We start from the raw sequence: 15,308 nt of genomic DNA on the forward strand, positions 1-15,308 counted from the left end.
TGAGGCTCATCGAATGCTCTCAGATACTTATGGGGAAGCCACTATTAGTGAAAGGACATGTCGTGAGTGGTTTCAGCGCTTCAAGAACGGTGATTTTCACGTCGAAGACCAACATAGCGGTGGAAGAAAGAAGGTTTTCCAAGATGCGAACTTGGAAGCATTACTTGACGAAGACTCGTGTCAAAGTCAACAAGAATTGGCACAATCATTGGGAGTGACTCAACAAACAATCTCAAAACGCCTCAAAGACATGGGAATGATTCAGAAGCAAGGATATTGGGTGCCGTACGAGTTGAAACCAAGAGATATTGACAGGCGTCTGTTCGCTTGTGAACAGTTGCTTGCAAGGCAAAGACGGAAGGGATTTCTGCATCGTATTGTGACTGGGGACGAGAAATGGGTTCATTACGATAATCCCAAACGCAAAAAGACTTGGGGATATCCCGGCCATGCTTCCACGTCGACGGCCAAACCGTCTATTCATGGTTCCAAAATCATGCTCTGTATTTGGTGGGATCAACTCGGCGTAATATATTATGAGCTGTTACAACCAACTGAAACAATCACAGGTGCTCTTTATCGAACCCAATTAATGCGTTTGAGCCGAGCATTGAAAAAGAAACGGCTGCAATACAACGAGAGACATGATAAAGTGATTTTGCAGCACGATAATGCTCGACCCCATGTTGCGCAAGTGGTCAAGAAATACTTGGAAACATTGAAATGGGAAGTCCTACCCCACCCGCCATATTCTCCTGACCTAGCTCCTTCTGATTATCACTTGTTTCGATCCATGGCACATGGGCTAGCTGACCAACACTTCCGGTCTTATGAAGAAGTAAGAAATTGGATAGAATCGTGGATCGCTTCAAAAGATGTCCAATTTTTTCAACACGGGATTCGTATGCTGCCCGAAAGATGGGAGAAAGTAGTGGCCAGCGATGGACAATACTTTGGATCCTAAAGGTATAATTAGTTTTTTACAATAAAATCGCGAAATTCGGAAAAAAAACGGCGGAAGCAAAGTTGTACACCTAATAGTTGATACCTAAGCTTGTTTACGATTTGGACATGATTTTTTGAAAACCTCTCTAAGAAAAAAAAACAGATACATTAGAAAAGGTAATTGAGAGTCCTTTCAAATGAGATATAATTCAACCCTCCTTTTCATTTATATAAGATTTTAGTAGTTGCTTGCACCCCAGCTAGAGGGTACATTCAATTTAATAGAAAACTGACTTAAGAAAATTGTCCCCCTTGAAAATAAAATCGATGTGTTTTTGCATATTTACGTATTTTCTATAATCGCCAAAATATCAAGGGTGGTTCGCTTTCAAGTTAACACCCTGTATATACAATTCCACTTGAAATCAATCATCAATATATCAATATTTTGAATAAGAAAGGACAATATGATCTTCTAATCCAAAGTTCTTAAGATTAGTTAACTTACGATATTTTTGTTTGAACCACCCAACATGTTTGTGTTCCATACTTTTCCATCAATATTTGGAAAGTTGATCTACTGTCATTTAATAATTTCTAATATAATAAATCTTATTCCATATATTGTATATATGGAATGGCATTGAATACCTCCTTAGTTTTGTCTCTTATGAATTTAATTTTTTTATCATTTTGTCTCAAGAATTAATTTTCGACTGAAGTAAAGTCTTACAAAAATTATTTTTTTTTGCATGAAAAAACGATGGAAAAACTACACGCTTCATTTCGTAAAAGTGCGATATTGAATGCGAAGGAAAATAGTTTCGATTCACCACCTTGTCGAGAAGGACAACTTTGATGTTAAAATCTTTATCCTTTTGTTCTTTCTTAACTACAATGCCGTAATATTTCGGATTAACAATGTTAATATAATACAATCTTGAATTAACCTAAAGTAACATCATACTTGTAATTAGTGAAAGCGATACAATGCTGTAAGTGATATTTTCTCAAACGCAGTGAACGATAAATTATATACATTTGTTGATTAGATCAAATTGGGAGTAAATTTTTTTTTATTTTCATTATTTTTTAAGTAACATTTATTAATTCGGTAAAAAACTAAAGTATAAAGGTCTAGAATTAATGCAAAATAGATCGGTACCTACTGACAACGTATGTAATATATGCCAAAAAACTTATACACCCATTACATGCATTGTGTAGTCTAGCAAAGGTTTCGAAAATGCGTTAGAACACATCACACATCGTGAACAGAAATGCTATTTATAGAATTAATATATACAGAATGACGCGAAAAAATAATAAAGGATTAAAAAGTTATTAAGCAGAAATAATCAAAAGAAAATACCGAACCTAAAAATGAAATATATAAATACAGGGAGTACCATTTAATATAATATATTCGAGTCACTATTATTTTTTTTTTGCAGGATGTCTCCGAAACAACAGTAAAAATGATTATTGGAAGCCAGAGGGTAAAAAATAGAGCAATTCAGCTATTATTTATACAAAATTTATTGTTTTCAAGCTATAAGGTGTCAAATTAATGTTTTTAATTCTGTAAACTGGGAATAAATTTTACAGTTTCAAAAAAGAAAATCTAATGGATTTAAGTCGGGACTTCGTGTGGGCGATAAATGTGCGTTACCCCAATCAATCTAGCGATGTGAAAATCTTGTCTTAAGGTTAGATAAATGTCCTATAAAACTAGAGGTAAATCATTTCTCAAGAAATTCAATTACCGCCCTCCGTCTAGTTTTGTCAGAAGTTCAGCTAATCCGAAAATCATATCTTCTAAAATCACACAAAAACACATCTTTGGCAGTGCATCGAAAAACTTAATTGAAAATATCTCGGAAATGGGTAGAGAAGTATTTTGCATCGTGTTTTGGTTTAGTTGTGTGACTGTGGGCTATTAACATAAGGCATTCTTCTTTAATTTAGTGATTTGAGAGTAAAAGTTGATTTTTAGTGGTTTTTGGTGCTAATCTCTATATATAGTTTTGACCATACAGCATGTTAATTTAAAAATGAACCACTCTCGATATTTCGGTCCTTATAGAAAATATGTAAATATTGCATGTAACTTCTAGCTGAGGTGCGAGCAACTACTAAAATCTTAAATGGGACGGAGGGTTGAGTTATTTCTCATTTGAAAGGTCTTTCAATTACCTTTTCTTATATATCTGTTTTTTTTCGTAGAGAAGTTTTAAAAAAATCATGTCCAAACCGTAAACAAGCTTAGGTATCAACTGTATTGTAGAAAAATTGTTTATTAACATTTTAAGTGTTCAAAATGTTGTCGATTATTTTTTAAACAGTAATAAAGTCTTTTTTCAAACTCCACTTTAACATTCACAAAAACTTTTACTTGAATTTCCCTACACACAACTGTAATTCTTCTCTTTAGTCCTTTCAAATCTTGGGGCTGGGTTTTATCAGCAACAGATTTAAGATGCCCCCAGAGGAAAAAATCAAGAGGTGTTAAACCGGACGGTCGCGGTGACCACTCAACTGGTCCTTTTTAACCAATCCATTTACTGGGACACCTATTGTGCATCCACTGCCTAACAGAAAGTAAATAGTGTGGTGAAGCTCAATCTTGTTAAAAATGAAGAAAATCTTGTAAAACATTATTACCCGCCGCGTCAACTTGACTTTTTAAATTCGTTGTTATTAATTGATGTATTATCTTTTCTAGTAGATTTAAGTAAAACTCACCAGAACCAAAATAATTGTCTGTTGTTTATAAAATCCAGTCTCAAGGTTTGGAAGAATCGAAGAGAAGAATTACATCTGCGTGTAGAGAAATTCAACTAGAAGTTTTTGTGAATGTTGGAGTGGAGTTTGAAAAGAGACTTTATTACTGTTTAAAAAATAATGGACAACACTTTGAACTCTTAAAGCATTCATAAACAATTTTTATACAATACAGTTAATACCTAAACTTGTTTACGGTTTGATCATGTTTTTTTGAGAACCTCTCAATAAAAAAAAACACAAGTACATTTGAAAAAGTAATGGGAAGGTATTTCAAATGAGATATAACTTAATTCCCCTTCCCATTTAAGATTTTAGTGGTTGTTTCCACCCCTGCTAGAAGGTGCATGCAATTGAATAGAACTCCAACTTAATGAATGTCCCTCTTGAAAATAAAATCGACGTGTTTTTGCACATTTACATATTTTCTATAAAGACCGAAACATCGAGGGTGGTTCGCTTTCAAATTGACACGCTTTATTTTTTTGTGTCCGGTAAGTCATGGTCGTAAATACCACGGCAGTCTACATTATTAACAAGGAGAATTATACACTAGGGCGAAAAACAAAAGTGTTACGTCAGATGGCATAATGTATGGAACATGAATATGTCGTAAGGATCATTAGGGAGGCAGTACTACTCATTAAGTAATTTAAGAAGCATGAAACGCTTAAACACAATTGAGCATTATCCCCTCGTGACTCATGATCATTTCCGGAGAGTTTTAATAATCAAACTTTAACCGAGTGGGATGTAGGGCAAAATCCACTACTTTGAGCATGCCCGCTCAACGCTTCCACGGTGCATAGCCGGTGGTGTCAATCAAGGACACACGTATGGAATGCCGGCAATGGACGAGATACGAGGGAACAGCTGGAATTATGCTGCATTTCACGCCACGTTGTTTGTTGTTTGTCCGTGCGGTATGGCCACGCGTTTGTCAGTTGTTCCGTAATTGTGCCGCACGAAGGACTGAAAGTTAGGAAAGAAACGAGAGAAAACTGTCAGATTTCTGTCAATGGACCTCAAAGAATTCAAGTCGAAGTAGAAAGAGATAGAAGTGTTTAGCTAGTCGTTGAATTCTTGAATCGGGAAAGTTACATTTAGTGTTTGAGCTTCTTCGTTGGGGTAGGTAAGTGATTGTTTTTTTGGGTCTGCGAGTCTTAGTAAAGAATAAACGGAAATAGACACAAAAATGGTTTTAAAAAAATTAATTCTGGTGTCGGTAGCTCGTTGGTGTTCGTGGTGGTACCCTCGCATTGTCATAGGAAGTTTGAAAAAGTGAATAAGTATTGCAACACGACGCGAAAAAGTTAAGATTCTCCGATACTTGAAGACATTAAGCGGTTTCTTTGTGCGTGAATGTAACCAATTTAAATTTGATTGATTAATTGTACAAAAAAACATTTATTTATATACATTTAAGGCGGATTGTTGATTCATTATTTATTTTATTTTATTTGAGTATAACGCCTTACACACCAGTAAGGATTGTTAGAGCGATGAAACTGCAAACTAACTGAGAAGCGGGCAATTTCGCCTCACCAACAAACCTTACTGATGTACATATGTGAGGCGTTATTCCTAAATATAAATATAATAAAGTAAGAAAAACTGATAAACATTCCTTAAAAATCAAGAATGATAAAATTTAGGAACAAACAAAACAGTGCATTGTGCATCAGTAAAAATTGCACTAAGTCACTACAATGTCACCACACCAGATTAGATATATCTAATTTTCACTATGTAGTGGTTTTGTGATGACTGAACTAAGTACAAAATGGTATATACATGGTTGCAGTTTTAACCATCGCAATATGTTGAAGTTTAAATCAGTTAATTCAATCGTAAACAATACACAAAAGCGGGTTTATTGCGCTTCTTCAGAAGGTAAAGTTTATCCTTCAAACCCAGTTTTTGATTAGGATCAGAGGTTGGATTCTTGAAGTCTCCACTTGACTTCGACTGCCACTTCATCAAGTTGAACTGTCTTTTTGTAATAGCAATTCGGCAAAGAAATTTTGAGATTTTCATACAGATCGTTGTTATCTGCAAAGATTGTGAAAAATTTAAACTTGATAAAATGGTAATTGAGATTTAGGTTTCAAAAATTCGGCCTCAGATTTATCACACATATAATTTTTAATTTTTTTATTCATTCTTTAAAATTAAATTTTAACGATTTTAAAGGCAAGCGCGCACCGGGTTCCACTGGTGCAGCAACCCCTAAATGTACGCCCAGTTGCAGACAATCATTACATTCAATTAGTTGGAATCACTGAAAAAATCATTAACTATTCCAATGATTGCAATTGATCGAATAATTTAAGAAAATTGAAAAAAATCGATACAAAATCTGATCCATTTTTTGGATACAGTAACTGGAAACTAATTTTGTACAGTCAACCAAATTCTGCTTATATCAAAGTGATGTAATCCACCATTGGCCAAATAGTCAACGTGGTCGAATCTACGTAATATTGACGTCATTTGGATTTGAATGACTGAGTTCAAGATTACAATTAATGAGGATAGATAAATAATTTTTCCTGAAAACTTTTTTTAAATTAACTAAGCAATAAAACCAAACTGAAGAATTGTAAAGAACATTGTGAAAAAATATTGATCGATTAGTATATCTAAAGATGGTTAAAGGACTCAACCTTATCATAGGTCAATACGTTTTCCAATTTCACGTGTCTGGTATCTGTTGCGGTTTTGCCCAACTATTTCGAGCGTAACTTGTAGTAATTCACATTTTCACATTCATAAAATATATGCACATTTTTCCAATATTTGGCACCACGCCTCAGTTAATTCTGACTGAGTTAGTATCTTGTAGTAGATCAGTCCTGAAACCAGAACGGCAGCAACGTCACACGGTACTATTCGTCATTTAACTTTATGTTTTACGAGATTTAGCAGGTATTTGTATTAAATTTAGGACTTTCAAATTGAGAGAATTCAAAATTGAACGTCAACAACAATTTAAAAAAACATAGCACTAAAGAGCAGCACCTTCAATTAAACAAGGTACAGGTTGTTTTTGATTCAAATCACAACATACCATTATGTAATATACATTCGGATAATGTTATCTGCTCTACAAATTCGAATTGTTGGAATCTAGACAATATTTGACTCGACACGGATAGACGCTCATCTTCGGAGGCCAAATCTCGAATTTGAAAAGTTCGAAAATTGGAAGCCCTAAAAACCATGAAAACATATAACTGTTAGCCAAAAAAATCAAGTTGTTCCAACTTAAGAAATGGGTTTTCAAATTCCAAACCTACAAACTCTTCTTCAAAAACTTCGCTCATGGTCTAACTCAAATTTGGAATATTCAAACATCGAAAATTGTGTGCTGCGAAAACCATAGGTAATATATATTATTAATAGGTACAAAAAACTACAATTAAGTTTTAATATATTTGCCAAGGTGGAATCGCACCACTGATACACCAACTAGCGCTGTTGCCAATATTTATTTCATGACGCATTGATTATCAATTTTACATTTACAAAATCGTCTGACCCCCATGACAGTTTTTCTAGCACATGTGATTGTGATTGTGATTTGACAAAAATTTTACAAGAATCGTGATAGCGGTCAAAATTGGTTTCGAAGTAATCACGTGTTGTACAATACATCAATCTTATGAGTTTCTCCCTATAAAATAAGACCCCAGATTTAGAAAGTAACTTGACTGATTACACTCACAAATGATCACAGTCATCTTTGTTTTGTAGTAGACAAACAGCGACATTGGAACTGTGGCAACGTAGCGTCGCATCGTGACGTACGTTACCACAGTTTCGGGACATGTTTTGGCTAGTATTTTTGATTTTTTGCAATAATCTAATCACAGAAGCTGCCAGAACATAGAGACATCTCATTGAGTCAGAACTTATGAACCAATTTTTTGGGAAAGGTCAAATCAGCCTTTACTTTTGTTATTTTATATTTACCTTTATTGGTGATCTAGAATAACTGGTGCGTATAAACGACTTCAAATTTAATGTTTGTAACACTAATTCAAGTCGTTGGTAAACGCCCATAAACAACCCACGCCGTCGTCACGATGGCTAGAACAATATTAGTAGACACATGTTCTAACATTGACCTAGTATTGTTTGCAAGATTTATTGCAGTACGCAGTTAAATGATAAACCTTCAGGTACTATGGACTTTGTCGCTATTTAAAAGATGCTTCAAAAACGAGGAGGAACGCATATTAAGAGTTAGTCAACCAAGACTATCATTGGACCTCAAAAGACAAAAAAACAGACCAAAAGCGACAGATTAACAGTGTTAATAGTATAAATACAAGAATGGTAATAAAAATTATGACGGGAGGTAATGAAACTGAGATTTACACAGTGCCTTGTATTACCCTACAGGCCTTATGGTGTTTATAAATAGGTATTCAAACATAATGTGGTAAATATGGACGTAAACCTCTTTTTGAATTAATTGTTATCAATTTATTGCCGTATTTGTTTTCAATCGTAAACAACAAATAATTCTGGAAATTTTACCGTCCATCAACATTCATAACTGCGTTGTTTCGTCCACATTCATAAAAACAAAGCGAATCGAAGATCATAAACATTTCCATTAATTTTAATACAAATTTATGCGTTATAAATATCTCAGAACGAGATTATCAGACATCGCGCCGCCACGACTCAAGCGAGCATTCGTCATTATTCAAAGTGCGATCTGCGCCTGTGTGTTCCATTGTTGACGCAATAGATTACTAATTCAATCGCTTCGATATTGTCTTTTTCCCGTGAAACATTCACCGAATGCTTTATCTTTCAATGACCTTTGCAAAAATTATCAAAAAAACCTACTACCTACTGGTTGGTTGCTATGCCAGGCCACCAACAATGCGATATCGCGCATATACTTTGTTGTAACAGTTATATAAATTTGCACATGCTGACCCTGACTTATCAATCGTCATTTCTTATTCTACTCAGTTTTTACAAATTTCTCGGTTTAATACCGAATGATGTCATTTCACGTAGTTGCTTGACTTCCTTGTTGTTGGCCACCCAGTCTTTGTAGGTTTTATTGCGCGACAAATATGGGCTTACTACATACGTGGTTACTAATGGTCTGTTACAAAGAATTTAATACAAGCTTGTTTTAGCGTGCTGACATTTTTTAGTGTTTGTTAAACTACCACCTACCATTATGCGATAGAGTCGATATAGTCAAAGACACTCTAAATTTAGTTAGTCATTCGATTTTTTAACGACGAAGTTTCAATTTTTTATGGCCCCTATAAAGATGGTCAGTGACCATTGAACCCCCAGATAATGCTGCTTCCAAGTATACTTAGTCACAAAGTCATAAACTTAATCACTAGTACTTACATAGTCACAAAGTCACAAAATGATCAAAATTTAACTGATATAATAGAAATCAATATCATAATTGAACGTATTTAAAATTTTTCACATTTATTATTATTATTTTATTCTTCGAAATTACGATGATGTGGCTACTTTTGAGTGGAACTGGCAACACTGGAACAACGAGAATATTTTTATAGTCTTTTTCTTGGCCATATTCCTTAATAAGATTGTTGTTTCAGATTTCTACCGTTTATAGTTTCCGAGATATAGCCGATTACCTCCGTTAATGGGACACCCGGTTCCATGAAGTTCAGCCTTCTTTTCTCCTAAATATGACGTTTGAAGTCCTCCTATATGAGTTTAGAATACATCGATGTATTTATCCTTTTTTCTTTTCTATTCACCAATATATCGAGAATTAGGGAAAAGAGAACGGTTTTTGTAATTTCAAAGGTAAATTATATAGGAAACTCAATTGCTCGCAAATAGCTTCAGTGCACACTCTGTCCCGCTGAGCCCATATGGCCGGTTTTTTTAAGTATCTTTGTTTTGTTATTTTGACTAATTTGATAACATGTTAATACAGACGCAGATAACTTTCGCCGGCCATGTTACCGAACTAGATGCGTACTGGAGCGAGTGCCCGAATTCGCCATTATATTAGACAGTTATCGCCAACCAGAACACGTAAACGTTAAACGACGACGTCGAAAATGTAAACTGATTAGGCGCTATAACAATTTCCCTTATGCTACCAGTTACATTAGACGTAAGTTTTGCGGCTCGCTACATAAAACGTAAGCGTATTCGTATCAATCCGCATTGTGTATGGGATCACCCGATTTCGTGCCCATGGGTAAATAGCATGACCTCAACAAGGACAGAAATATCAGTGTTCAACACTAAAAAGGGAATTTATCTTGAGCATTAACATCTTACAGGTGAAACAATCTTATTCTGCATATGGAAACGTAAGATTCTAGAGTATGTCCTGTAAAAGGACTTCTGGCCCACAAAACGCTAACTCAGGTTAATGCACTATGCGGTAGTAATTAAAAGAAGTTCGTGCTCAATACATACAGTATTGAACACGAGTAGTTCAAGTTGTATACACATTATATTGAAAAACGCCCAGTCTCAATTTCATGTGAAGAATATGGATTTGGTATGCCGCATTCAGAGAAATTCAGGTTTTGTGGCCAACAAGGGGGGCAGGATGATCACCACACATATGGCTACACGTTGGAGTTTGTGCTCTTTATGTAGACGACTCAGCCATATTAGTAAAACACCGGCATGATAGTTGCTAAAAGGAATCTGCATCAAATATTCTAGAACATCTCCATGTACAGCTACTAGCAGCTTGGAGAATCAAGATTAATATCTTCAAATTTTGATTTCAAAAAATATTTATTGGAAATATTGAAGATAATCTTGAATGCTTAACAAAGAAAAAAATAAATTCGAAAGTCCAAACTGTGTTGAGTGACCTAAATCTGATATTGGTATGGTTAAAATAAGCACGAGGTTGGGGCTGGAGATGTGCCGAATTTGAAAATTACGTACAAATCTAACTACCTACGTAGATAAATCATTTGTATAGATTTAATATCGATAGACAGTGTTGTGATAGAATGGTAATATTTTCCCTCTATCCTGTAACAATGATTATTAATCTCATATTATTCAAGCATATTTAACTAATATATTTATTGAGCCAGTAATGAGAATTACATACAGCACTACTCAGGGTAATTCCACATATTCCGGGAAGAAAATGGCAAACAAAGATATTATTTTTGTTTGTTCTATGACCCTATTAACACTTGGACTAAACGCAAACACTCTTAATGTTGGCAATAATAATAGTTCGCTTAAATATTGTTTCTAACGCTCAACTGGAATAAATGCTAAAGCAAATATTTATTTAAAAAAATACCTATCTAATTTTCGTCCAGGCCTAAGTACTTAATCGAGGCAAAATTATTACGTCTCACCTTGCGACTCGGTGAGAAATAATAATTAACCATTTATGATTAATTATGATATGCATAAACATTAATCTACAAATTAATAGCTTTGTTGACATTGGTTGACATGAAACCTGTTTACGTTATGATGTTACGCGGATTTCAATAGGGAAAATTATGATGGAATATGAACGTGAATATAAATGAGTTATCTTAATGCGAAAATTCATTACGGATTACGTATCTAGAGCAGTAATAGACACGTGCAGGGACTAGCACGTGTTCCCAACATTTCCTTCACCCTTCATATACACGCGTTCTGCCATTAATTTATTCCTCGTGCTTTCGTGGAACAAACGTCTTAGAAATTGCTAAAATACTGACCTTAATTTCAGAGCACTTCGAATGCAATGCGTATTAACATTGATATATTAATATGACTTTGTCGTCAGAAAAAATATATTATTCAATCTTATAAAAAAATCACGCGCCATGGAATGCCGATGTTTTTCCTCTGTATACAGAATAGTACAATCGAGGGAATATAAGGAAATCTTCTAAACTAACTAAGAAAACTTGCTAATAAGCTGCCAAAAAAACATCGTTTTTAGTGGCTTTTATTTCTGAACTTGTTTCCACAGCAGATTTCAACAAGTGTTTCTTTTTTAAAAAATGATAAATGGGTTTTCGCCTAAATTATCCAGGCTATTCAAAATACATATTTCTTTCTGTAACATTTACATATTACATATTAGAAAACATTTTGCAACTTATGTAGGTTTCCTGCAAAAAAAAGTTTTAACAATGTCAACAAAAAAGATCATTTAAAACCCATTAAAAATTACTAAAAATTTTTTTTTTTTATTTTAATAAATAAAATCACAGTTTTCATAATCTAAACCAGCCACCAAACGAGGTGTATTTCGCAACTAGCTACATAACAAAAATAAGTAGCTTCATTCTACAACCTGGCTAACAAATGGAACAAATAACAAGTAATACGATGTTATTTGTTCCTGTGCCTTCTAATTTCTTCCTTGTACAAAGAAAGTAAAAAAAAAACTTGTATATCGAAATTCTTAAATTATGATAAGAACTTTTTATATATGTTTAAAAATCCGGAATAGATGTTTGGATAAAATGCTATTTTCCAATATAGAATATGTAAGCGAACCATTAGGTAGCTACGTAAGTCCATTGCCAGAGTAATTGACAATCCTTATTACAGTTTTTAATTACGTGTGTGTGTGTTTAACTATTATTACCTAAGAATTCTATTCATGAGTACTTCCCGGAAACACCAATTTACCCATATTGCCAATTAGTACTGCTTTCTAGTTAATTGTACTTCAAATTGACGATAAAGTTACAAAGATTAATTATGTTTTTGATTGCGTCATAGGCCAAAAGCGAGTTGATGTCGTGAAGAACGATGTAAAAGTCTGAAGATCTTAACGTAGGAAATTTATAATTAACGTTGAATAAATTAAGATATCACAGATATAATGCAGAGATGTACTCGTATTTGTAATAAATATTAATAACAAATTAACAAATTCAAAAAGTTATGATGTCGATTTACATTCATCGGGGTAATAATGAATAAGCAACCTTGCGGCCTTGATACAAAAAGAATTTCCTATGTTGTAGCAACTTAGGTGTTCGTTACAATCCTACCTACACCCTTCTTACATTCTGATATTAACTTAAGAAGCAAGTTTTGTTGATTTAAAAAATACTATAACTTTTATATATTTATCTCTGCATCCATCTGGCGTCTGATCTTGTCCATAAATTTGTGAAATCAGAAAGTTTTCATTTTTTGAAAGAACAAAAAATGTTAATTCCCTGAACATATTCTAATAAAAAACCAAAGTTGACTTTGTTTTCGTAATTTTTTTTTAATTGGCTGAAAATTCCGATGTTTAAATTTTGGATCAATATTTCATAACAAAATTGTGGGAAAAATCCGAGCTAACCTGAATTAACCTTTTAATGAAATCGCTCATACTCATTCGTGTTCTTCATAGTGTTGATTTCTAATAGCAATTGAAACAATTGTCTCAATCAATAATGGTTGCAACGTTCTTTTTATAGACCATGGGATAGATTTCTCATTAAGTTTTAAGTGTGTCAAATGCGTTTTAAAATAGAAATCTGCATCATAACCTAATTTCCAAGTTGCATAGCTAAATTTAAACTTACTTATGTAAATCAAACGCAAGCGAGCATTAATGGGTTTGCGTGCTAAAACGAGAAATAATAGCCTAGTTACATCAATTCCACTCTTTTATCTTCATAAAAAAACACTAGGTATATCACCAGACAATATTTTGCATCGTAAGTAGATACATTAACAAAACACGCTGTCTATGCCGCAAACGATAAAGTTTAATGCCAACTTTACTCTAACATTATTGTTTTGTTTATGCCTTTATTTCTATTGCTGCTTCCAAAAAGTAAAAAAAATCCATATATCAAATTTTCGTATAATTAAATTCCTCCAAAACTTCATTATGTTAGTTCAGGTTAATTCAGATTAATTTTCCTGGTGTAGGTGATCTGCTAAAATATGTTTAATCCAATGTTAAAACAAATGTTGAAAAATCCAGAGGAGCAACGGATTAGATAGATGCAAGTTATTTTAAGTTTGCTTTTTAGTTTCAGCGTTTTATCACAAAAAACAATTTAAATTTGTTTGAAATGTGCCGAGTGTTTCATATTTTCAACAGTAATAAAGTATCAACACGGCTTGACCTCGTGGATCTCGCTTTTAAGCCAATTTTTAAATACGAAAAACTAATGGATTTACGTAAAAGTTACATATGTGTGCATAAAAAAAAGTTCTACAAGAAATTTGTGAGTAATTGGTTTAGTCGTGATTACTTTATGGTTGTAAGCAAATGACGTTAATAGGGGCATTGAAATTGGTTAAAGTGAGATATTATTTCAGGTGCGTCTATTTACTTAGAACCAAATGTTTCAATACTGTTTTCAACAAGTTTTGATCCTTTAATCAATTATTGTAAGAAGAAAGTCAGAACAGCGTTTTTCCATTAAAATCTTACCGACGTTTGTTTTTGTTTGTTTGGAATATCATTCTCTTTAAATCAATATTAAGACAACGAAAACATTTTTCGAAAATGTAATAAAAAAAGTTTCAAACAACAATTATCTACTCCAACGAGTAAATATTTGAAAGTGTAATATTTTAAATGTACAATAGAAAAATGAGGAGAAATTCGTTTTGTCGACGCCATTATGTCTGGCATTGTAGATAAGGAAATTATCTGTAGAAGTTTCCAACCTTTGCTCCAAAGCAATTAAAATATTATAGATATGTAAGTACGTAATTAATTTATGTAGAAAGGTATTCTCTGTGATATATATATAGGATAACTAAAAAATTTAAACATTAATACCAAGGAATTAGGGGTTGCCAAAAATTGAGTTTTTTATTGATTGTTATTATACATACATCATATAAGAATTTATTTCGTAAATATGTTTATTGTTTGCAAAGTTAGAAAATACAAGCATTATTATTATGATCAGCTATTGCGTATTTTTCAATAAAATTATATATTGGTCTTACTGATAACTACAGAATTTTATTATTTCTCGGTTAGTAACAACAATAATAATTTTAGAAAGCTAACACTAATATCTGAATTGCAACAGTAAAATTTCGTCAATAAACCAAATACATACAATAAGGATTTCCTGTTCGGAATTAATTCTTTTTTCTCACTAGCAAACCTATTAACACAGTCACATAGATTCTTTAAATAATAAAATTTCAGAAAAAAGTAGTAATAGACAAACGACTGTTTCTCTCGATTCTCTTTCAAAAATCGCAAAATAGTTTAAACATTATAAGAATGAGTTTAAAGCTCTGAAGTCCGGTTTAAATGTAATTTGATTACAGATGACTTCGCACCTTCCATTCGTTCTTTCTATATCAATTAAAGGCAGTTTAAAATGAGCCATCACAACAGTAGAAGTATATCGAATGGGCCTGTAAAATGCCATTGAAGATCTGCTTTCAATAAATGTAATACCCAGTATTCATTCTCGTTGTCCCGCTCTTAAAAACATGTCGCGCTGGAACTTTTAACAAATAACGAAAACTTTCTAATAACGGAATAGTTATTTCAAAAAATTGTTCGACGCGTTTAAACCATATTTTTTCCTCTTTATTTTGTCGACGAGAACCTTTCAGAAATTGATTTCCCG

At 33.3% G+C, this 15,308-nt stretch overlaps 3 protein-coding genes across 5 annotated transcripts in view; 2 read left to right on the forward strand and 1 right to left on the reverse strand.

Annotated features, from left to right (window-relative positions):
• Nplp1 (Neuropeptide-like precursor 1) overlaps positions 1–7,856 on the reverse strand; it is a 20,709-nt gene extending 12,853 nt beyond the window's left edge. For all 3 annotated transcript variants that reach the window (XR_010752872.1, XM_066403732.1, XM_066403734.1), the window contains exon 1: positions 7,705–7,856. Coding sequence is in view for 2 of the 3 variants with exons in the window: in XM_066403732.1 (XP_066259829.1) it covers positions 7,705–7,794 (90 nt within the window). In the remaining variant the exon portion in view is untranslated. The remainder of the gene's footprint in view (positions 1–7,704) is intronic.
• The window catches only part of LOC136417880 (erlin-1-like), a 121,035-nt gene that overhangs the window by 11,490 nt on the left and 94,237 nt on the right, over positions 1–15,308 (forward strand). The window lies entirely within an intron of this gene.
• Positions 4,557–15,308, forward strand: part of LOC136417878 (speckle-type POZ protein B-like) — a 26,024-nt gene continuing 15,272 nt past the window's right edge. Inside the window, exon 1 of the mRNA XM_066403738.1 lies at positions 4,557–4,861. The gene's annotated coding sequence lies outside the window, so the exon portion shown is untranslated. The remainder of the gene's footprint in view (positions 4,862–15,308) is intronic.

The sequence above is a fragment of the Euwallacea similis genome, chromosome 30 (genome assembly GCF_039881205.1).
Source record: "Euwallacea similis isolate ESF13 chromosome 30, ESF131.1, whole genome shotgun sequence".
Classification (NCBI taxonomy): Eukaryota; Metazoa; Arthropoda; class Insecta; order Coleoptera; family Curculionidae; genus Euwallacea; species Euwallacea similis.